The 21,105-nt window shown below is 40.7% G+C and overlaps 1 protein-coding gene across 1 annotated transcript; it reads right to left on the bottom strand.

Annotated features, from left to right (window-relative positions):
* Positions 1–8,165: 8,165 nt before the first annotated feature.
* Positions 8,166–15,141, bottom strand: Cxcl9 (C-X-C motif chemokine ligand 9). Its single transcript, XM_008843534.2, has 4 exons — positions 15,021–15,141; positions 13,824–13,950; positions 11,267–11,351; positions 8,166–10,165 (listed from the first exon to the last, which is right to left on the bottom strand). The coding sequence occupies exons 1-4, from the start codon at positions 15,082–15,084 to the stop codon at positions 10,061–10,063; spliced, it is 381 nt and encodes a 126-aa protein (XP_008841756.1). The 5' UTR covers positions 15,085–15,141; the 3' UTR covers positions 8,166–10,060.
* Positions 15,142–21,105: the final 5,964 nt, after the last annotated feature.

Consider the following 21,105-nt stretch of genomic DNA (forward strand, 5'->3'; position numbering starts at 1 on the left):
TACATAGGCATTAAATTAAGAAAAATAAAAGCAAGTACATAAATATCACTCCTTCAAAGTGCATAGTCTTCATCTAATAGGTATTTGCCAAATATTGTGCACTAGAGACAAAAAGAGTTTTATGATAGCCACAAATAAAATACAATCAGTTCCCCCCATTACCTTCCTGGGGACTGAAATAATGCCTACTACTGTTAGGCCCCTTAAACCTATCCTGGATGTCCCCCATCCACTTACCCTTAATTCCCTTCAGAGCTTTTCAGGCAACGTTAATTGGCTAAGGCCCTGGCTTTTCATCCCCACAAGTCAATTACAGCCACTTTTTGATCTTTTAAAGGGAGACAAAAACCCAGCCTCCAGAAGGTATCTAAACCCAGATGCAAAACGAGCTCTCCAAGTAATTAATAGTCACTTTCAAAAGACATCACTAGCCAGATATGACCCCAAGCTACCTGTCCAACTCTTAATTTTTAATTCCTCCCCGACCATGGTAGGAGCAATTCATCAGACTCACGGAGTACTAGAATGGCTACACACGCCAGTAGGAGGCGCTCCTCGCTTTCTTACAGAAGTGGACACTCTCGCCTCCATGGTCCGACAAGGGAGAGAGAATTATTCAAATTATAGGAAAGGAACCTGATACTCTCATTATCCCCTTCTCATCAGATGTACAATGGCTCTTAAAGCATCACTCCTCTTTTGCAATTAGCTTAATAGGCTTCCCAGGACAAATTGATAATCACTATCCCAAAGATAAATGGGTGTCAGTTATTCCAACATTTCGCTGGCTACCGCCTAGACTTTTTTGCCATAAACCAATAAAAGAGACTATTACAGCCTTTACAGATGGAGGGAAAAAAGGAGCTGCATTAGTCATATATGACTCTCCTGATGACCCACCTGTGATATACTTTCAGCCCCTATCTGATAAATCACAATTTAAGGAGCCCTTTGCTATCTTATATGGCTCTTGATAAAATTGATAAACCCTTCAACCTTTATTCTGACAGCATCTATGCTGTTAATTTACTCCCATGGCTAGGTTGTTCCTTTATTAAAATTGATGGCAACCCCATCTCACCTCTGCTAATTAAAATTTCCACACTATTACAAAAGAGGGTGGCTCCATTATTTGTCCAGCATATCAGGTCCCACTCCTCTCTCCCAGGACCTCTTACTGAAGGAAATGCCATAGCAGATAAAGTAGCCACCGCTGGAACTTTTCCTGCCAACAACAGATGCCCAAAACCTCCACCATGCCACTCATATTAATATACAAGGGCTTCATCTCAGGTTTCCCCACATTCCTCTCAAACAGCTTAAGCATATTGTTAGAACCTGCTCTTCTTGTGCATCATTAATACATACTCCTGCTATACAACAACTGGGCATCAACCCTAGAGGATTAAAATCTAATGCCCTCTGGCAAATTGATGTAACTCATGTTCCCCAATTCAGCAGACAGAAATATGTATTTGTAACTAAATTTCTGTGAAGTGTGGAAAATCACCCATCACACTGGCATCCCTTACAACCCACAGGGATAAGCCATTGTAGAAAGGTCGCATAAAACCTTAAAGGACCAATTAAAAAGACAGGCTCAAACAACATATTCTCCCAATATTCAATTAACATTGGCCCTGTTTACCCTTAATGTACTTAATGTATATAGAGGGACAGATGCTCCTCCCATCACCCGACACTGGGCTCAAATACACCCAGTACCACCCATCATGGTTAAATGGAAGGACCCCTTTGATGGACTCTGGAAAGGACCAGATCCATTGTTAATAACAGGAAGAGGATTTGCTTGTATTTTTCCACAGGATCAACCAAAGCCTATCTGGGTTCCAGCTAGAAATGTCAGACACCTCCCCACCCACGAAGAAGATGGCTCGCATGACCTTGACAGAGACAAAGAAAAGAAAGAGGCAGAGACGTCATCCAAAGCCACACAGGATCACGTGGAAAGAGATCCATGACCTAGTGGAAGCTGCACGCCACAGATGTCCCCCTGGAGCCCCCTTTTCTGTCATTCTCATGGCAGTCTTTACCCTGCTCAGCACCAAAGCTTCCGACAGCCCCCACTCTCCCTGATACCATGTTCTAGAGATTTTATTTTTCAAGGAAAGAATCAGATCCATGGGACAATCGCTGGAACATTAAAGTAATGACAAATTTCACTCAGGTGCATTTTCCAGGTACCCCACAGCTAACTTTCATGTTTCTCAACAGGCTACATCTGCAGCCAAGTCTGTGTTAACTTATAATGTTATTCTACAGGAAAGACAGAAGACCAAATAAAATCAACTGTGTCCTAAAACAAGTTTAACCTTCTTCCCTTTTCACCACCCTTCTCTACCCAGGAACAGAAAGACTTCACTGACTCTCATCTAAGTGGATTCAAACAACTAACTAATTATTTAATTTGCATTTTCAGCAGCAAGCCTCCCCAGCCTTTTCCCATAGAGTGAGGAAAAGCCCAAAACTGTGTTAATTTCTCTTTGTCCACCTTTTGTATAATAATTGTATCCCAGGAGCTATTAGTAGAGAAAGATCTTCTTCCCCCTGCTGACAGAGACCAAACTTACGTTGGATGCTGGAGGCATTGCCATGACAACAAGCTGTACCCGATTCTGCCCTTGGCTGAAGACAAGCTGAACCAAGCAGTGACATTCGTGACTGACAGCCTGGCATTTCTTCAACAGCAAATGAACTCTCTTACCAGAACTGTGCTTCACAACAAAAGAACATTGGACTTGATAACTGTTGAACATGGGGACTATATGATATTGAAAAAAAAAAGATACTGTTTCTCTGTAAATGAATCAAATGTTATTGAAACCAATGTTAACACTCTCAAAACTTTGTAATCTATTTGGCTTAGCAATCCCTTGTTTTGCATGGCTCCTACCCCTTGATGATACTGTGTATGCTTGCCCACTGTTTTTAAAGATTTCTTTGCTGACAGTTACTGCCATTTGCTAAAATCACTACAGGAAACAGGTCATGGTCAGTTATCAAACTTTGGATTTTCCCGAGATGAAATGAGTTGGCTCTTAGGGCTGGCGATGGCACTTCTTCATATTTAAATCAAAGAGGAGGAGATGTTGGGGGCCTCTGTTATGTGAAGTAGAAGTCTCTTCATATCCAGATAGCTCACGAGCTTGGAGTTATGTGCTGTGACTCCTTTCATAGCAGGGTGCCTTCCTGACATTTTTCCTGACTCTCCTTTTGAAGTGCCCGCCACAAATGCCATAACATAAACATGGCCTCTGGCTCTAGGAATACCATGCTTTCCTGTGTGATTTTTCAGGTAGCAGTCTGGCAGCATGGCAGAAACCCACTTCCATATGCAAATAGAATGTCTCACAAAGTATCTATCAGCCAAAGCTTTTACCACTACCCCCATGGTATAAATATCTCAGTCTTCTCTCAATAATAGAGCTGCTGGATCACTAAGAGCTAAACACTTAGTAAAAGCTGTAACACGGACTAAGCAGAGTCCCGCATCTTACTACCAGCGATCCAGCCTCTCCGGAGGCAGCATTCCTCCATCACCGACTCACGGAACCTTAGCTTTAGCTGCCCTCGTACTTTCCCGCGTGGTCTAGTGGCCAGTGGACCCCGCATCTTGAGGAAAGTACATGGGTGAAATCAGGGCGGAGACGCAGCTGAGCAAAAGCCTCAGCAGCAGGGACTTTCAGCACCAAAGCGGCGAACAGCGCCCGCCACCGCTCCCAGGAGACACAGAGCCGCGCCACAGCGGGGAAAGCCCGCGCGACCAGAGAAGCAGACGCCTGTGGCCAGGCCTGCTGCGACTCTCCAGGTGTGCCCGTGCACACCACGCCAGAGCGCCCAGCGCGCTCCAGGAGTGTATTGCCTGTATGTGTGTAAGTGCACCCATGTTGTGCTCACAGAGGTCAGAAGAGGGAATCGGATCCCCTGGAACTGGAGCTGCAGACAGTTGTTAGCTGCCATGTGGGTGCTGGGAATCAAACTTGGGTCCTCTACAAGAGCAGTCAGTGATCTTAACTGCTGAGCCATCTCTCCAGCACTTATAGCAAACTTTTAAGAAAAGCAAATAGGTGTAACTTCATCTCTCTCTCTCTCTCTCTCTCTCTCTCTCTCTCTCTCTCTCTAGACAGGGTCTCCCTGTAGCCTCAGCTGTCCTGGAACTATGTAGACCAGGCTGGCCTCGATCTCACAGAGATCCTCCTGCCTCTGCCTCCTGAGTGCTGAGGTAAAAAGTGTGTGCCACCATGCCTCGCCTTAGAGAACAATTCTTAATACTTAAAGGCACTTTGGGATAGGATAGTCAGAGACTTCATTGTGGTCTGAAGAATTCCAGAATGAAGTCTTGGAAAAGCTGGACTTGAGTCATATGTGACTAGGAGCCAGATAGATATGGTAAGAAAGTAGAGCCAGTGAATGAAAGCAAGGCTGAAGGTAGACAGAATCACACAGGTAGATGACCGTGATGAAGGTAGTTGAAACTGATTTGGAAAAGGTTAGCAAGAAAACAGAGTGAAACATATACATATATACATATAATTATATACATATAATATGTATCTAAAAAAATACATATTAAGGGCTTCCTAAATGTCAGGGCCTGCTCTAGGTACTAGGGATACAGTGAAAAAAGGAGAGAGTCTCTGTAGTTGGAGAATGTAAATTTGTATATGTTGCAGTGTGAGAAGCAAGAAAATACCATGTAAAATTTAAAACAATAATTTCAGCCCATGAAGAAGTCTGTTACATCTGATTATGATAAATGCGTCTGGTTGTGATAAAAGGAAGTGGGACGATTATAGCCACTAGGCTTGCTTTTAAGATTGCATATCCTGCTAGGTAACATTACCACAAGCACCCCACATATCCATATTGATTCTTTTGCTAGTTTATGTTTGTAGTTTTCTTATTACCTCTCTATGAATTTCTTAGCAGGAATTCTTTAAAGCTATGGACCCATTTTGTGAATTAAAAAGATATCACTCAATCTTATATAAATATAGCTTAGTTATCACTCTATCTTAAGTGCAGTTCAGTGTGCACATGTAAGTAGCCAACATGCAGAAGAAAGTGAAGGACTGAGTGAGGGCATGTGTCAATCACTACCATTTGTGAACATCTTACTTTTTCTTCAGTAAATCAGCATGTGACACATGACCACTTGGCAAAAGCACTGAATGAACCTGACAGGATCAATAGTGGTTAAGATGTATAATACAGCCTCAGTTCAGTGTGTGTGTGCATGTGTGTTCTATGCACATGTGGTGTATGCATGTGAGTGGGTAGATTTGTGTACCTGTGAAAATACCAGCTCTTTTAAAAAATTATTTATATTTTTATTTTATGTGTATGAGTATATTGCATGCATGTATGTAAGTGCACCCATGTCAGCAGTGCCCACAGAGGACAGAAAAGGGTATCGGATCCCCTGGAACTGGAGCTACCGATGGTTATTAGCCACCATGTGGGTGTTGGGAATCGAACTCAAGCCCTCTGCAAGAGCAGCCAGTGCTCTTATCCACTCAGCCATCTCTCTAGCCCCCAATTCTTATTTTTAGAAAATTTATTTTGCCCCTTCTTTCTTTTCTTTTAAAGATTGTTTTTATTTTATATGTATGAGTTTTTTGCCAGCATGTATGTATGTGCCCATGGAGGCCAGAAGGGAGCGCTGGATCCCCTGAAACTGGAGCTAGGGGTGATTGTTAGGTGCTGTGAAGGTGCTGGGAACTGATCCCAGATGTTCTGCAAGAGCAGAAAGCATTCTTAACCTCTGTGCCATTTCTCTAACTCCCAGTTCTTATTTTTTAAAAACCAGTAACGTAGCTGGGCGTGATGGCATACGCCTTTATTCCCAGCACTCAGGAGGCAGAGGCAGGTGAGTGTGAGTTCTAGGACAGCATGGTCTACATATCGAGTTTCAGGTCAGCTAGGGCTACAGGGAGACCCTGTCTCAAAAAAGACAAAACCAGCCAACCAACCAACCAACCAACCAACCAACCAACCAACCAACCAACCAAACCAACCAACCAACCAACCAAATAAGCGAAAAACAAAAATCCAACCAATAATATAAGCTCAAAATATTTTCATTTCATTCTCTCTTCAGGTGTACATACTCCATTTTACAGACCACTGCAATTGGTAGAGTCTAATGTGAGGGTGGCTACTTTGCTGAGGATGAGGAGAGGAGAGAACTCTTTAGCAACATTCAGACTGAGACTGAACTATGAGGTAGGAACAGCCATGTGAAGAAGAGCGCATTACACACAGGTAGATCAGTTAGGAAACAGTCTCTACAGAGAAGATGGCAGTGCAGGATTTGTTGGAGGGATGAGGAAGGATGTTGGGAAGTGAAAGTCCCAAAGGGGAAACCAGGGATCTGGAGAAAGAATCATTGGTCTAACAGAAGCACCTGTCTATCTAGACAATTGTGAGAAAATTCTAGAAGTTGAGCCCCAGCTATCAAAAGGGGAATGCTAAAGTTTACTAAAGGGAAGCAGCTGCTTCAGCATAAGTATCATAGATCTACTACCTCTGATGGAGAGCCCAGGAGCGCTGGAGACCACAAGGCCAGTGGTCAAATGAACCAAATACGGAGGAAGAGAACAGCACAAGCCGAGATCCACTGCATACTGTTGTGTTTGTTAGTCTTCTGAAGATTACTGTCACCCCCTCACTGCTCCAAATCTCATCCAGTTCCTTGTCTGCTAAGTCTGAGAAACAGATAGGGAAAGAGGTTCCAGGAAATGCAGTACCCAGTCTAACCAAGTTGACATGCATGATCCAGCACAATAAGGGGCAGCATAGACAAAGGTCTTGACAAGGAAATAAACTCAGTGAACCCAAGAGACAGAAAGTGAGGCTGAGCCTCAGTTGTAAAGCAACATGGTGAGAGGCAGGTGGAGCCCAGGACACATGATAAAGAGACTTTTTTTTTTTTTTTGGTCTTTTTGAGACAGGGTCTCCCTGTAGCCCCAGCTGGCTTGTAGACCAGGCTGGCTTTGAACTCACAGAGATCTGCCTGCCTCTGCCTCTCTGAGTGCTGTCCAAGGATGGTATATTCTAAGTCTTTAAAAAGGATCATTCTGATTGTCATGGATGGTAGGGAAGCAAGGGGAAGGCTGGAAAATAGGAGAGTCTGAGGTAAGCTAGGAAGGAGACAATGATAGTCTGGGCTAGGATTATGGAAAACTGCCTATAGAAAACTGCTCTGGGGAGCTTTGGTCTCATATCTCCAACATGGTCTTCAACTAGATACACCTCTCTGTACATGAGATATGAGACAGTGTCTGATGAGAGGAAGGTGCTGCAGAGGTGGGTGGTCAAGGAGGGCCTAGTGCTTTCTATGCACTAAGATCTATGTACAGCCAGTTCGCCGCAACATTCCTGAAGGAGGAAATAGTGCAGAGAAGTTACACATACTTGAATCCAAGGCCACAGCCTGTTTAGCTGATCCTTGTATCTCAGAATCTAAAAACTTTGCTCTTTTCATAGCATCCTGCTGCCTCTTCAGGTAAAGACCTTTGGGAGAATTCATGTACATGGCTAGTGGCTGATACCTGCCCAAATATCACTCCAATCTGGTTTCTCAAGAGTACCTCAAACGTATAGGCTGATGTTTTCCGTCTACCTTCAATCTTATTTTTTTAAATTTTATTTATTATTTTTATTTTATGTGCATGAGTGTATTGCCTGCATGTATGTAAGTGCACCCGTGTCATGCAATGCACATGGAGGTCAGAAGAGAGTGTTGAACAGACTGGGAACTAAGTTTTAAACACATGGGCCTCTGGGGGACAATTCTCTAAAGTGTAGCACTAGCTTCTTAAAGAATTTATCTGGAAGCTGGGCATGGTGGCACATGCCTTTAATCCCAGCACTTTGGAGGCAGAGGCAGGCAGATCTCTGTGAGTTCAAGGCCAGCCTGGTCTACATAACAAGTTTTAGGTCTGTCTCAAAAAAGCAAAAATAAAATAAAATAATTTATCTGGGGCTGGAGAGATGGCTCAGGGATTAAAAGCACTGACTACCCTTCCAGAGGATCAGGGTTTGATTCCCAGCACCCACATGGTAGCTAACAACCGTCCATAGCTCCAGTTCCTGAGGTTCCAACACTTGCTTCTGACCTCTGCTGGCATTGTACCATACGGATGCATTTACGTATATTCAGGCAATACACTCATACATGTAAAATAAAAAAGTAAAATATTTTAAAAAGACATTAAACAAATACTTTTATTTTTAGATTAGTGGTATTTTAAGTATTGATACCATTGTCTTTCAATGAAATAGTTCCAAAGGATATAAACCAATATTGTTTTGGATTAAAAATTGCTTAGTGTGTATATATATATATATATATGTAGCTATGATGATGAGTGGACATAGTAGGCATATAATACATATTTATCATAGATACTTAGTGAAAATATGTAGTCTTTGGCTAGTAGTTATAGGCACTGTCCACCTGTGAGATGCAGGCGACACACTCTAACAATTAGGAAGCAGTCTTAGATTTTTCTCAAAGTAGTTACACGGAAAGAGCTGGATAGTATCATGATTGGATAATGGTGTTTGTGTGGGATTACCAACAGCCAGTGCTCAAAGTCATCTGCAGCATGAAGGGTAACAATGTTTGGGAAAGTGAGTGACCACAGTCTCTTCTTAGTTCTATGGAGCATCTCTCTAAGGTGGCTTCCAATCCCCACAGAGGGTAACTTGGCCCCATCCATGCTTCTACCAACAGTTTTTGCTGTTCCCTGTGGCTTTCAGTGTGTTACTACTTCTTTTCTTCATGAGAACTGATGAGGTGACTGATATAATGTTCTGCAAATTTTAAAATGAGGTAAAGTGATAATGAAATTTACTTTGCCTAAATTAATTGACCAAGGATTTTGGCAGCTCTCTTCTTAAATCACAGCGAATTAATGCTTGTCAAGAATGGTCTTTCTTTTTCTTTTTTAATTGAGTTCTTGTAATTTCATATAACAGTTCTTAATAAGAATGGTTGTGAAAGGATTTTTGTTTTGAATGGGGAAAGGTTGAGCACTGCTGATCAGTAAAGCTCCTTTTCGCTGTAGGGTTATGTGGCTGTGGATGTCCTGTATATTTTGTGAGCAGTCCAGAATATGCACAAATGTCTTAAACATGTGATTCTTAATTGTTAAAGAAGTCAAGTTAGCATCCTGTCAAAATAAGATAAGGATAATGTTAAGCCCTGGCTCGTATACTGATGATGTCAGAGGATAATAAGAAAACTGGATCTCAGGGGTTAGAGTTTCACATGGTCAATGCCTGGTCCGGGATGACCTCATTGCTGGGGATCAAATTCAGGGCCTTGTGCATACAAGGCAAGTAAGTGCTCTACCACTGAACTATTATCTGCAGCCCCCTAGAAAGGCTTTTATTTAAGAAGCAGGACTTGAAATGAGCCTTGAAGAGAGGATCAAGTAGAAGAGGAAATCACATCATCTCAAAAGTCATACAGAAGGTCCTTAAAGCCAAGCACTGGTAATCTCCAGTGGTAGAACCCTAGAAACCACCAGCACAGATCCCTCAGACACATTGCAAGAGAAGCCCGTAGGCTGATTCAAATGCAGCTGCTGATAGCCATAGCAGCTTAGAGAGGTCCAGCACAGCTCCAAATCACTTGGCTCACCAGCATACAGACAGGCCTGGGGCTTGGTGACATGGGCCTCAGAATTCTCTAGAGGCTGCAGTGTGTGGCTGAGGAAGCCTACACAGGTGCTGTGTGTGGGATGAGTTTATGTGGACTCTTGCACAGATGTGCTATTCTCAAGACTACTCATGAGCTTGACAAAATTTAATTGGCTGAGCAGAACAAAGATAAACTGCTGCCTCTGCCAATTCTTAATATTTGGCTTTAAAAATTAACTTTCTCACTTTATTATACTTTCATAAAAATGCTTTAAACTTTCTAGCCAACTTAATGAATCTATACCAAAGGCTATTTCCCATTGAAAGTATTTCAGTACAATTAAAAAAAACCATTTAAATGCAAAGAGCTTGTTGGTAAAGTGATCTCTTATGCAGTCTTCTTTTGACGAGAATGTTGGGGCTTTTTAGCTTTTTGAAATTTCTTGTTTTTTTGATGTTTTTTTCCTTTCTTTTGCTTTTTCATTTGGTTGATCTGCAAGAAGTGAAGGGGGAAAAGACAATTTTTGTAGACCAGGCTGGCTTCAAACTCACAAAGATTTGCCCACCTCTGCCTTCCAAGTTCTGGGATTAAAGGCATGTGCCACCATGCCTGGCTAGACAATGTTTTTTTTTTTTTTTAGTGTTTTAGAGACAGGGTCTCCCTGCAGCCCCAGCTGGCCTGGAACTCACTATGTAGGCCAGGCTGGCCTAGAACTCACAGAGATCTGCCTGCCTCTGCCCCCACCTCCCAAGTGCTGGGATTGAAGGCATGGTCCACCAAGCCCAGTTTAGGCAACATTTTTGAATCTTGTAACTTTTCCCTCTCCCTGTCAAACTCCTGACTGTGGTCTTTATCCTCTAAGCTGACTTAAATTGCTGTTTATCTTGCAAATGCTCTGTTTGATTTTCTATTTTTCTCATGTCCAGGAAAAAGCTATAGCTTTCTATCTGCTCTTTTTTAGACTATTTTCCTGGCTTATTACTGTCCTTCACCACCCACCCCTGCCCACAAAAGCCCTCTCTGGAACCCAAGGACCCTACCACATATTCTATGGTTCTCCTCAAACCCTATTCCTTAGTGTGTCACACAGGGTTCCCATACTTTGTCCTGGGCTGCTTTCCCTTCCCAACCCTTCACTCTTTCCACCTAAACTCCAGCTACGTTACTTGAGGCTCAGGCTCACTGAACACAGCCAGCTCCTTCATAATTCTACTTGTGTCCATAGTGTATTTATCTTTCTGATAAAACTACTAATACTTCAAGATCCTAATCAAGGTCACTTGATTCAAGAAGTCTTCCTTAATGACTTCTCCACTTTTGGCAAAGTTAATGACTATTTCTTTTGCAATCTTTAAGATTCATATATATATATATATATGTATATATATCCCACCAAATCAATTAATTTTATACATTGCTAAAGACCATCTGCTATAGGAGAGATTATATCTTATTACTTTTAAATCCTCAGTGTCTTATTCTTCAATACAATTCAGAAAGATGGAAAATGTATCCCTTAATGGAACTGCACAGATCCTTTGTCTTCCCAAGTTAATTTCTAAAAGAAAGAATGTTGCACTGCCTTTCACCCACCTTTTTCTTCCACTCTTTGACCAGTTCCTTTACATCTTCTGAATCTGGGTTTAGACATGTTTGATCCCCATTCTTCATTATAGCACTGCCAAAGAAATATCAGTGAGATTTCTTTTTCCCCCTAGTAATAATAATTTAATTATTTCTATAGAAATAATGAAAGTAAGCATGGATTTTGTGAATTTTCCAATGAAACCACTTAAACTCTACTAAAAATATTTTCCTCAGGTTAACCAGTGAATTGTAAAATTGTAGCAGGTATTTCAGGAAAAATCCCATTTTAAAAATTAATTTCTCTATGTAACCTGAGAATAAGAATAACCATTCCAGGGGTTGAGAGATGGCTCAATGATTAAGAGCACTGGCTGCTCTTGCAGAGGCTCTGGGTTCAGTTCCTAACACCCACATGGCAGCTAACGATCATCTTTAACTCCAGTTTCAGGGGATCTGATACCCTCTTCTGGCCTCTGAGGGCACTGCATGACACAGGTGTACTTACATACATGCTGGCAAAACACTCATACACATAAAATAAAAAAGAATAACTATCCCATACATCATCTTTGATTTATGTGTTAAAGAACTTAAATATGCATAGTCTTGAATATCACAATTCTAATTTGTAAGATGCTGGGCACAATGGCTCACAACTGGAACCCCAGCACTCAGGAGGCTGATGCAAGAGGATCATGAGATTGAGGCCAGCCTGGGCTATATAATGAGTTTCTGTCTCAAAAGAAACAAGCAAGAAATTCTAATCTCTAGAAAAGTATTACTAGAAAAGAATTAAAGACAACACTGCAACAGTGATAGTTTGACAATAGTGAAAAGTTTGATATAACCTACATCTCTAGCATCGGGCACTGGCTATATAAATTATGGCACATTCGTACGATGTAACACAATTTGGCCATTAAAAGTCATTATTAGGGCCAGTGAGATGGTTCCAGGGGTAAGGCACTTCCCTCACTAGGCTTGAGACCTGAGTTCAATCTCTAGAACCCACATAAGGATGAAAGGAGAGAACTGACTTCACAAAGCTGTCCTTTGACTGCCACACATGCACCATGGCATGCACACTTGTATATCTATCTATCTATCTATCTATCTATCTATCTATCAATCAATCTATCATCTATCTATCTATCTATCATCTATCTCACATTTAAATTTATTTTATTTTTTATTTATGTGTGTATATATGCACGTGTGTGTGGATGCCCACAGAGGCTAGAAAAGAGTGTTGGATCCCCTGAGCTATTGCAGGTAGTTCTGAGATGCCTAACACAGGTGCTGGGAACCAAACTTGGGTCCTCTGCACCTTTAAACACTGAGCCATCTCTCCAGCTCTCCCCACCTCAATTTTTAAAAAAGTAGTTTTTAGGACTTGAGGGTATTGTTCAGTGGTAGTACATGCATAGCATATGCAAGGTCCTGGGTTCAATTCCTAGTGCCCCAAACAATATGACATTGTTAGAGAAGATTTACTGACATGAGAAAATATTCATTATTGTTGTGTTCATTATAAAGCAAATTACAAAACTGTAGGGTAGTTTCTCCTTATTTATAGGGGATATGTTTGTATTCCTAAAAATCTCAGATGACACCAAATCCTACATATCCTATTTTTGCCTATGTGCCAACGATAAAGTCTAATTTGTAAATTAAGCACAGTAATATATTAATAACAATAAATAATATGAAAATAAAAAATATAATAATATAATAAATTATTTAAAACTCATGAACTGGTGGTGTGCACACCTTTAGTCTCAGCACTCTGGAGGAAAGGCAGGCAGATCTCTGTGCGATCGAGGCCAGCATGGTCTCCATAGTGAGTTTCAGACCAGCTGTGGCTCCAAGGGGACCCTGTCTTGTAAAGACTAAAAAACACCCCCAAACAAAAACAACAGAACAAAACAAAACAAACAGAAACAAAACCAAAACAAAACTCATGAACTATTTATTTCTGGACTATTCCATTTAATACTATGAACTATGGTTGACTACAGGTAATTGAAACCTAGAACCTGAATTAATAGAGAAGGGCTGTATATAATATATTACTTTATTGACTTTACTGTTGTATGCATATTGACAACTATAAATAGGGACAAACATACAAAGTCAAGGGAGGAGCTTTAGAAGACCATATGCTGCCAGGCTTGGTGGCACATGCCTTTAGTCCCAGTACTCAAGAGGCAGAGGCAGAGGCAGGTGGATCTCTGTGAGATTGGGGCCTGGTCTACATAGTGAGTTCCTGGTCAGCTGAGGCTACAGGGAGACTCTGTCTCAAAAAACAAACAAGCAAAAGTAATTTGGTCTTGGGAGCAAATATTTTCTACGATGGATATTACTTAAATAATATGTCATCTTTTGACTTCAGTTTCTACTAGAAATTTCTTATTTATTTTTAGGAGAAGAAAAGAAAGGAGCAGACAGATTCATGGAGGGACTAACTGTCCGAACTTCAATTTGTCTGTGTGAGCAAGTAGTCTAAAGATGAGATTCCCACTAAATTCAATATGGTATGTATATGTTGAATGTTTTTACTTACATGATTTCAGTTTTCTTACAAGCAGGGCTTGGGTCAAATTGCTTCAGGTCTTTTAAGGATTTGAGGTGGATCATCCTGTCACTGGTACTGATGCAGGAACAACGTTGATTCTTTATTACTGGGGTTCCTATTGGAGAGATAATACATGTGTTTTGATCAAGGTCTCACTTGACATGGTCCATCAAAATGATACATTTGACTTGGTAATTCTTGCTATGACTGAGTGTAAGTCATCACTACGAGTTTCAAAGTAAAAAAGCTAAAGTTAAAAACAAAGTTATTCAGCTTTTAGGTGGCAGGGGAAGAATTTTAGCTTAAGTCACTCTGAGTTCTTTACCTTATTTTAAAACCTTAGGGGTAAAAGAAACTTTCACTATACTTAACAAATCCTTATTACACACAAAGTTCACCTCTGCTATGTGGATCAGTTTCTTAAGCAAGTCCCCAATCCATTTATTACCTGACCTTAGTGGCATGGAGTTGATGTAGGTCTGGGCAGAAAGTTCTACTTACAATAACTAATTACCACCTCCATCATTCTTTCCCATCCTTAATGTTTTGATTTTTGAAAAAGTATTAAATATCTTCATCCCTTGATACTTAGAGTGAGTAACATCTATTTATTTAGTGTTTACTATGGAACACATTGACTACAAAGTTCCCACTTTACAGATGTGGAAACAGTACTAGAAACTTTATTTTCCTAAAGTAACAAAAGCAATTAGTAAGAAGGCTAGAGGAGGCTTCTCTGATTTCTGGATTCTCAATTGGTTAATCACAGACATCAATAAACAGTATCAGGTGTAAATGAAAATGATGTAGGTGACAGTCTTTCATCTCGTTATCAGTGACCAGTGCTACTGACTTCATATCCCTTGCTATAAATGGCTCATTTACATAAAATGGAAGTAAAACATGCAGAAACTTCTTTAAATCTGAGAGAGGGGTTTTCATTGCAAAATGCTCATATTTATATTGAACCCTTTTTAAAAAAGTTGCTTACCTAGACTGAGAAGACACATTTGACTTGGCAGGTACAAGCTGCGACCTTTGGATAATTGCTCAACTTATATCACCCAAACACTTTTATGAGTGAGTGCATGTGAAATGTTCGACTTTCTTTCATGAACCAAAAAGTATTTTACAGTGATTCATACCTCTGAATTTACTAACCTAATATAATTAAAAACCCCTTACCTTGAACTCCATACAGATCCAGGAAGATGATGCCCAGGAAGAAAAGAATGCCAGGTTTCTTCATGGTGGAATAGAGTTTTATTAACTCACTCCTGTACTGGATCAGACTTCAAGTCTGAGAAAGTCTTTGGAGACTGTGTTCTTGGGAATCATTTATTTAGGAAATGCTTTTTCCTTCTAGTCTTTGATTGGCTGGTCTGCTTAGATGACCTAGATAAACTAATCACAAACTTGATTGTGCTGCGGGAAATTCTACTCTCAGATCCAAGGGAATTCCTGCATGTTTTATTTTCATTTCACATAAATGGGTAGTTTATAGTAAGAGGTGTGAAACCAGCAGCACTGGGAGGTGCTGCTTACCTGGATGTAGAATCAATTTTATGACTAGAAAATACTAAAGTTATACAGTGAGGGTTGGCAATGTGCTTCAAACATGGGAAATATTAAAATCCAGGGAAGAAATCCCTTTATATTTGTTCTTCTGCACATGATATGGCTACCTTAATCTTTTCTTAGACTGTCTATCTGACAGCTTGAAAGCATCTTAATTTACTCAGGGACTAGGTTATTTTCTACTAGTTGTAAGTTCATTTTGTCTCACTATTATTACCGTTTATAATTATTTTAGATTGTTAGTTAGCATTATGGTTCAGTTGCATGTAGAAGACCCAAATTAACAGTGGCTGAAAGAGAAGCTTATTTTTTCCTGACAGAGCTAGATGGACGAGTTTTTACATGGTGGTCCTTCTCTACAAGACCAGCTAAGCTCCTTCTGGTTGTTGCTTTGCTACCATGTCTATTGCTGTCTTCTTGCACATGACCAAAGGCAGCCTCTTGCATGAGGTTAAAGTTGTTATAGCCAGTTTCCAAGCATAGGATAGAAGAAGGACAGAAAAAGGGCGCTCCACTCTCTTTTAGACCAAACCTAGAAACTGCACCTGTCATTTTCCACCACCTCCCACGCAGCAGAACTTACATGGCCACATCTAGCTGCAGAAGTTCAGAGACATGATCTCTGTTTTGGTTGGTCAGCTAAAGGCTGAAGGTTCCATGACTGCGCACCAACATTCCTCCATTGGGAAAGCTGATCTAAGGCAGAAATACCTCTGTGAGCCCACGGTCTCTACTGGCTCTGTCTTCACTCTCTTGTGGTCTCTACTTTACTGTTATAGTACCTGGTCTCCAATCCTCACAGGAGGAATGGGCTTATATTTGAAAGAGTCACGACACTCCCACCCCAAATACACATAGGAGACAGGAAACAAATTGATGCAGTTAAACTAATTGTGAAATCGAGGCAGATGGGCTTTCTTAAGCACAGCTGTTGTTTTGTTATTGCTCAGGAAAAGCAGAACAAAGAACTCAAATCAAGAAATCTCTGACCTTATTACACAAAACACAGAAGTACTGGAAAATCCTCTAAGAGATTATTTATTTATTTATTTATTTATTTATTTGTGTGCATTGTGCACTCAAGCATATGGGTTGTTTCATATGTGTGTTGGAACATGTATGTGCATGTGCATGTATGTATGTACATGCATACGCATGTGTGCGTATGTGTGTGGATATAAGTCCTAAAGTTGACATCAAGTGTCTTCCCTGATTGCTTTCCACTTTATTTCATTTTATTTATTTATTCATTCATTCACTCACTCACTCATTCATTCATTCATTCATTTTTGAGACAGGGTCTGCCAGCTAGCCTGGAACTCACTGTGTAAACCAGGCTTGTCTCAGTCTCACAGAGATCCATCTGCCTCTGCTTGGATTAAAAGTATGCACCACCATACCTGGCTTCACTTTAATTTTATTTATTTATTTAAAATATTTTATTTATTATTTTTTTATGTGTATGAATGTATTGCCTACATGTATGTAAGTATACCTGTGTTCTGCAATGCCAGCAGAGTTCAGAAGAGGGTATCAAATTCCCCTGGAACTGGAGTTATGGATGGTTGTTAGTCACCATGTGGGTGATAGGAACTGAACTTGGGTCCTCTGCAAGAGCAGTGTGCTGGATACATTTAGTGTCGACTTGACACACTGAGTTGAGGGGGCCTCAACTGGAGAAATGCCTCCATAGGACTGGCCTGTGGCCATGTCTGTGGGGCATCTTCTTGATTGTTGAGTGATATGAGAGGGCACAGCTCACTGTGAGTGGTACCATCGCTGGGCAGGTGGGCCTATGTTGTATAAGAAAGCAGGTTGAGCAGGGGCCAGGGAGCAAGCCAGTAAGCAGTGTTCCTCCATGGCCTGTGCTTCAGCTCCTGCCTCCAGGTTCCTGCCCTGAGTTCCTACCTTGGACTCCCTGATGAACTGCGACCTGGGAGATGTAAAACAAATAAACCCTTTCCTCCTCAAGTTGGTAGTCATCAGAGTGTTTTGTCACAGCAATGGAGAGACAAACTAGGATAAGCAGCCAGTGCTCTTAACCTCTGAGCCATCTCTCCAGCCCTGGCTTCACTTTATTTATAAAGTTTCTTGCTGAATCTCAATCCTAGCTTGTCTAGCTCACTAGCTTGCCCCAGGGAACCATTTCTGCCTCCTGAGTGTTGGGATTGCAGGTGACTGCCAGGCCTACTTTGCTTTTATGTGGGTTCTGGGGAATTCAACCTCTAGTTCTCATGCTTGCATGGTAAGTTCTTCATCTACTAAACTGTCTGCTCAGTCGTGACTCCACCTTATTTTCTGAAACAGGGACTCTCACTGAACCTTGGGTTAATGGATTCTTTTAGATATGCTGGCCAGCAAGACTCAGGGATCCTCTTGTCTCCACCTCCAGCTTTTGACGTGGTGTTGAGGATCTGAACTCAGGTCCTCATGCTCGCAGTGCAAGCACTTTACCCATGGAGCCATATTTCCAGTCCTTATTTATTCATTTACATTTATTCACTTCTTTACGTGTAGGGGTGAGGGTTGGGCACATATTCCGTGGCACACAAATGTAAGTCAGAGGATACCATGAGGGAGTCGAGCCTCTCTTTCTACCATGTGGGTCCTGAGGATCAAACTTAGGTTGTCAGGCTTGGTGACAAGTGTTTTTACCTTGTGAACCATCTCACCAGTCTCCTATTTATTTATTTATTTATTTATTATTTATTTATTTCTGAATAGCATATAACCTATTAAGTAAGAACAACACTGGACCTAAATTTTCAAATAAATATTTTCTTAGAAATAACTGACAATGATTTCTAATTTAAAAGTAACTCTTAGCCAGGCATGATGGTGCACACCTATAATCCCAGTACTCGGGAGACTGAGGCAGGCAGATCTCTGTGAGATGGAGGCCAACCTGGTCTACATAGTGAATTCCCCCTGTCTCAAATCCACACAAACACACACATCACCACCACCACCACCACCAAACAAGCAAACAAACAAAACCCCCCAAACAACCAATCAGGGGCTGGAAAGAAGGCTCAGTGGTTAAGAGTACGGGTTGCTACTGCAGAGGACCAGGGTTCAGTTCCCAGCACTCACATGGCAGCTAACATTTCCAGCTCCAGGGGACTGCACAACCTCTCCTGGCTTCCACAGACATTGTACACACAGGTGCACTTACATACACAGGAAAAACACTGAAACACATAAGATAAAAGTAAAAAAAATTAAAAAGAAACCAACCAAATAAATTTAAGTCTTAAAGGGCTGGAGATGTAGCTCAGTTTTTAAGAGTGTTTGTCTGCCATGCATAAAGACCAGGGTTTAATCCTCAACACTGTCTAACAGGGTGTGGTAGTACATGCCTGTCATCTAGCACTTGGGAGGTGGAGGCAGGAGGATCAGAAGTTTAAGGTTGAGCTGCAGAAATGACTCAGTGGGTAAGACTGCTTTCTGTGAAAGCAAGAAGACCTGAGTTCAAATCCCTAGCACACATGAAAGCGTGGCTGCCTATGTCTGTAATCCCACATTATGGAGTAGAGACAGATGAATTCCAGGAGTTTGCTGCTCAGCAAGCCCAGCCAAAATGGAGAGCTTCAGGTTCAATCAGAGACCCTGTCTCAAAAACACAAAATGGAGGATGAGAAAGGAAGACATCGGATATCCATACAAGTTCGCATGAGTGTGCACATCAGCACACGTGTATACGCTATACACACCCCATACCACATCACACACACACATAAGCATACAACACACACATGAACTTTAAGGTCATCCTCTGCTACGTAGTGAGTTTGAGGCCAGTCAGTCTAGGATAACTGAGACTCTAACTCAAAGGAAAGTAATCTTTTGAACTAATGTCTGGAATTTAACAGCTTTTATTTAGGAAAGATGAAAACACTTTTGTCCCTAGGACCATTCTGAATGACCTATTAGAATTGGCAGAAATAAGATGACTGGGTCTGATTTTATGTCACCCAGGAAAGTGTCTAAGAAAAAAAATCCTGTGACTATCACAATTTTACCCAAATCTTTATTCCCAAAGTCAGTCATCTCTGATATATCTAGTGTAGTTTTGCACAAAATATAACTGTTCGATTTTTCCAAATGTCTCCCCAAGTGTCTGACATTAGCAGTGTGATTATGAAATACAAAAATTATATACTTATATCTATATTCTGAGGAGTCTAAAAAGGCCTATATTTTCCAAAAGTGCACTAAACATTCAATAGTAAATGTTTTAAAAATTAAGTAGTTATTAAAAGTGCTCTGGGTCTTCAAAATTCTTGCAGCAGTTGAAACTAAAGTCAAAGTTAGTAAGATAATAAAACTTAATGTCTAGTTTTCCTCAGAGCATATTTTTTTCTGGAACAGGATATGAGTGGGAAGAAAGGAAAAGTCAACAGGACAAAAGTCAAAAAATACAAATAACCCTTCTCCAAACAGGATCTGAGGAAAAAACAACAAAAGAAAACAAAAGCTTAAAAAGTTTTAATGCTATACAGCTTCTTGACATTAAAGTCCAGAAAAAAGTTCTCATAATAGAAATTGAAATTGTTTAATCAAATGCTAGATAATACCAGCAGGATGTAGTAGAAGTATTTTTTGGTCTACTTTACACAATCATTGAATACACTTATTAATAGAAGAAAAAACTATAGCTAAGAGAGAGACTATTGTTTTACACAGTGATTATGTACACACAGACTATACCTAGACTTTCTTTGCCTTCTCTGTAGACATCTGGAATAGGGTTTTACTTTTATTTCTGCATTTATTATTTTTATTTTATTCATTCATATGAGTGTATTGCCTGCATGCATGTAAGTGCTCGTGAGTTGTGCAATGCCTGCAGAGGTCAGAGAGAGGGCTTCAGATCCCCTGGAACTGGAGTTATGGACAGCTGTTAGCTGTCATATGGGTGCTGGGAACCAAACCAGGGTCCTTTATAAGACCAGCCAGTGCTCTTAACTGCTGATCCATCTCTCCAGTCCCTGGAATAGGATTTTAATGAAATAGATTATATATTTATCCTAAAAGAAAATTGTTGGAAAAAATAAACAATTAACATATAGATTATCTTGACTGTTCCCCTCTTCTTTATCTGTCCTCTCCCGAGATGGCTTGGTGTAACTCTTGACTTGTAACAAATTCTGGAGAGTCTTCAATTGTGCAAGTGATACTCCAACTCAAGATATATCAGAATTTAAGCTGAGTATGATGGTGTAAGCCTTTGCTCTCGGCACTGGGGAGGCAGGGGCCAGCCTGGTCTACACAGTGAGTTCCAGGCCAGCTGGGGCTACAGGGAGACCCTGTCTCAAAAAAAGAAAAAAAAATACACCTCAGAATCTTAAAAGTGGAAATATTTCTGGAATCCAAATAAAATTCATCTAAACAATGTTTCTCAACATCTTTTTCAATATATACTTCCTCTCCCTGTGGAAAAACATATCTAAAATTTAAAATAAAATAAAACAAGTCAAAATTAAATTCCTCCCTAAAGAGAGAAATGGAATACTAAGAAACAGAGCTTACAAGGTAAAGTTGAACTTTGGTGGGGCACTAATCATCATAATATAAAAGATTTTTTTTTAGACAGGGTCAAGGTCTCACTATGTAGTCCAGGCTGGCTTTGAACTTGCCCTTGTCCTGCCTCAGCCTCCTGAGTGTTGGGATTGCAGGCCTGTGCCACCAT

Source organism: Nannospalax galili, unplaced genomic scaffold (assembly GCF_000622305.1).
Source record: "Nannospalax galili isolate Female #2095 unplaced genomic scaffold, S.galili_v1.0 scaffold800, whole genome shotgun sequence".
Lineage (NCBI taxonomy): Eukaryota > Metazoa > Chordata > Mammalia > Rodentia > Spalacidae > Nannospalax > Nannospalax galili.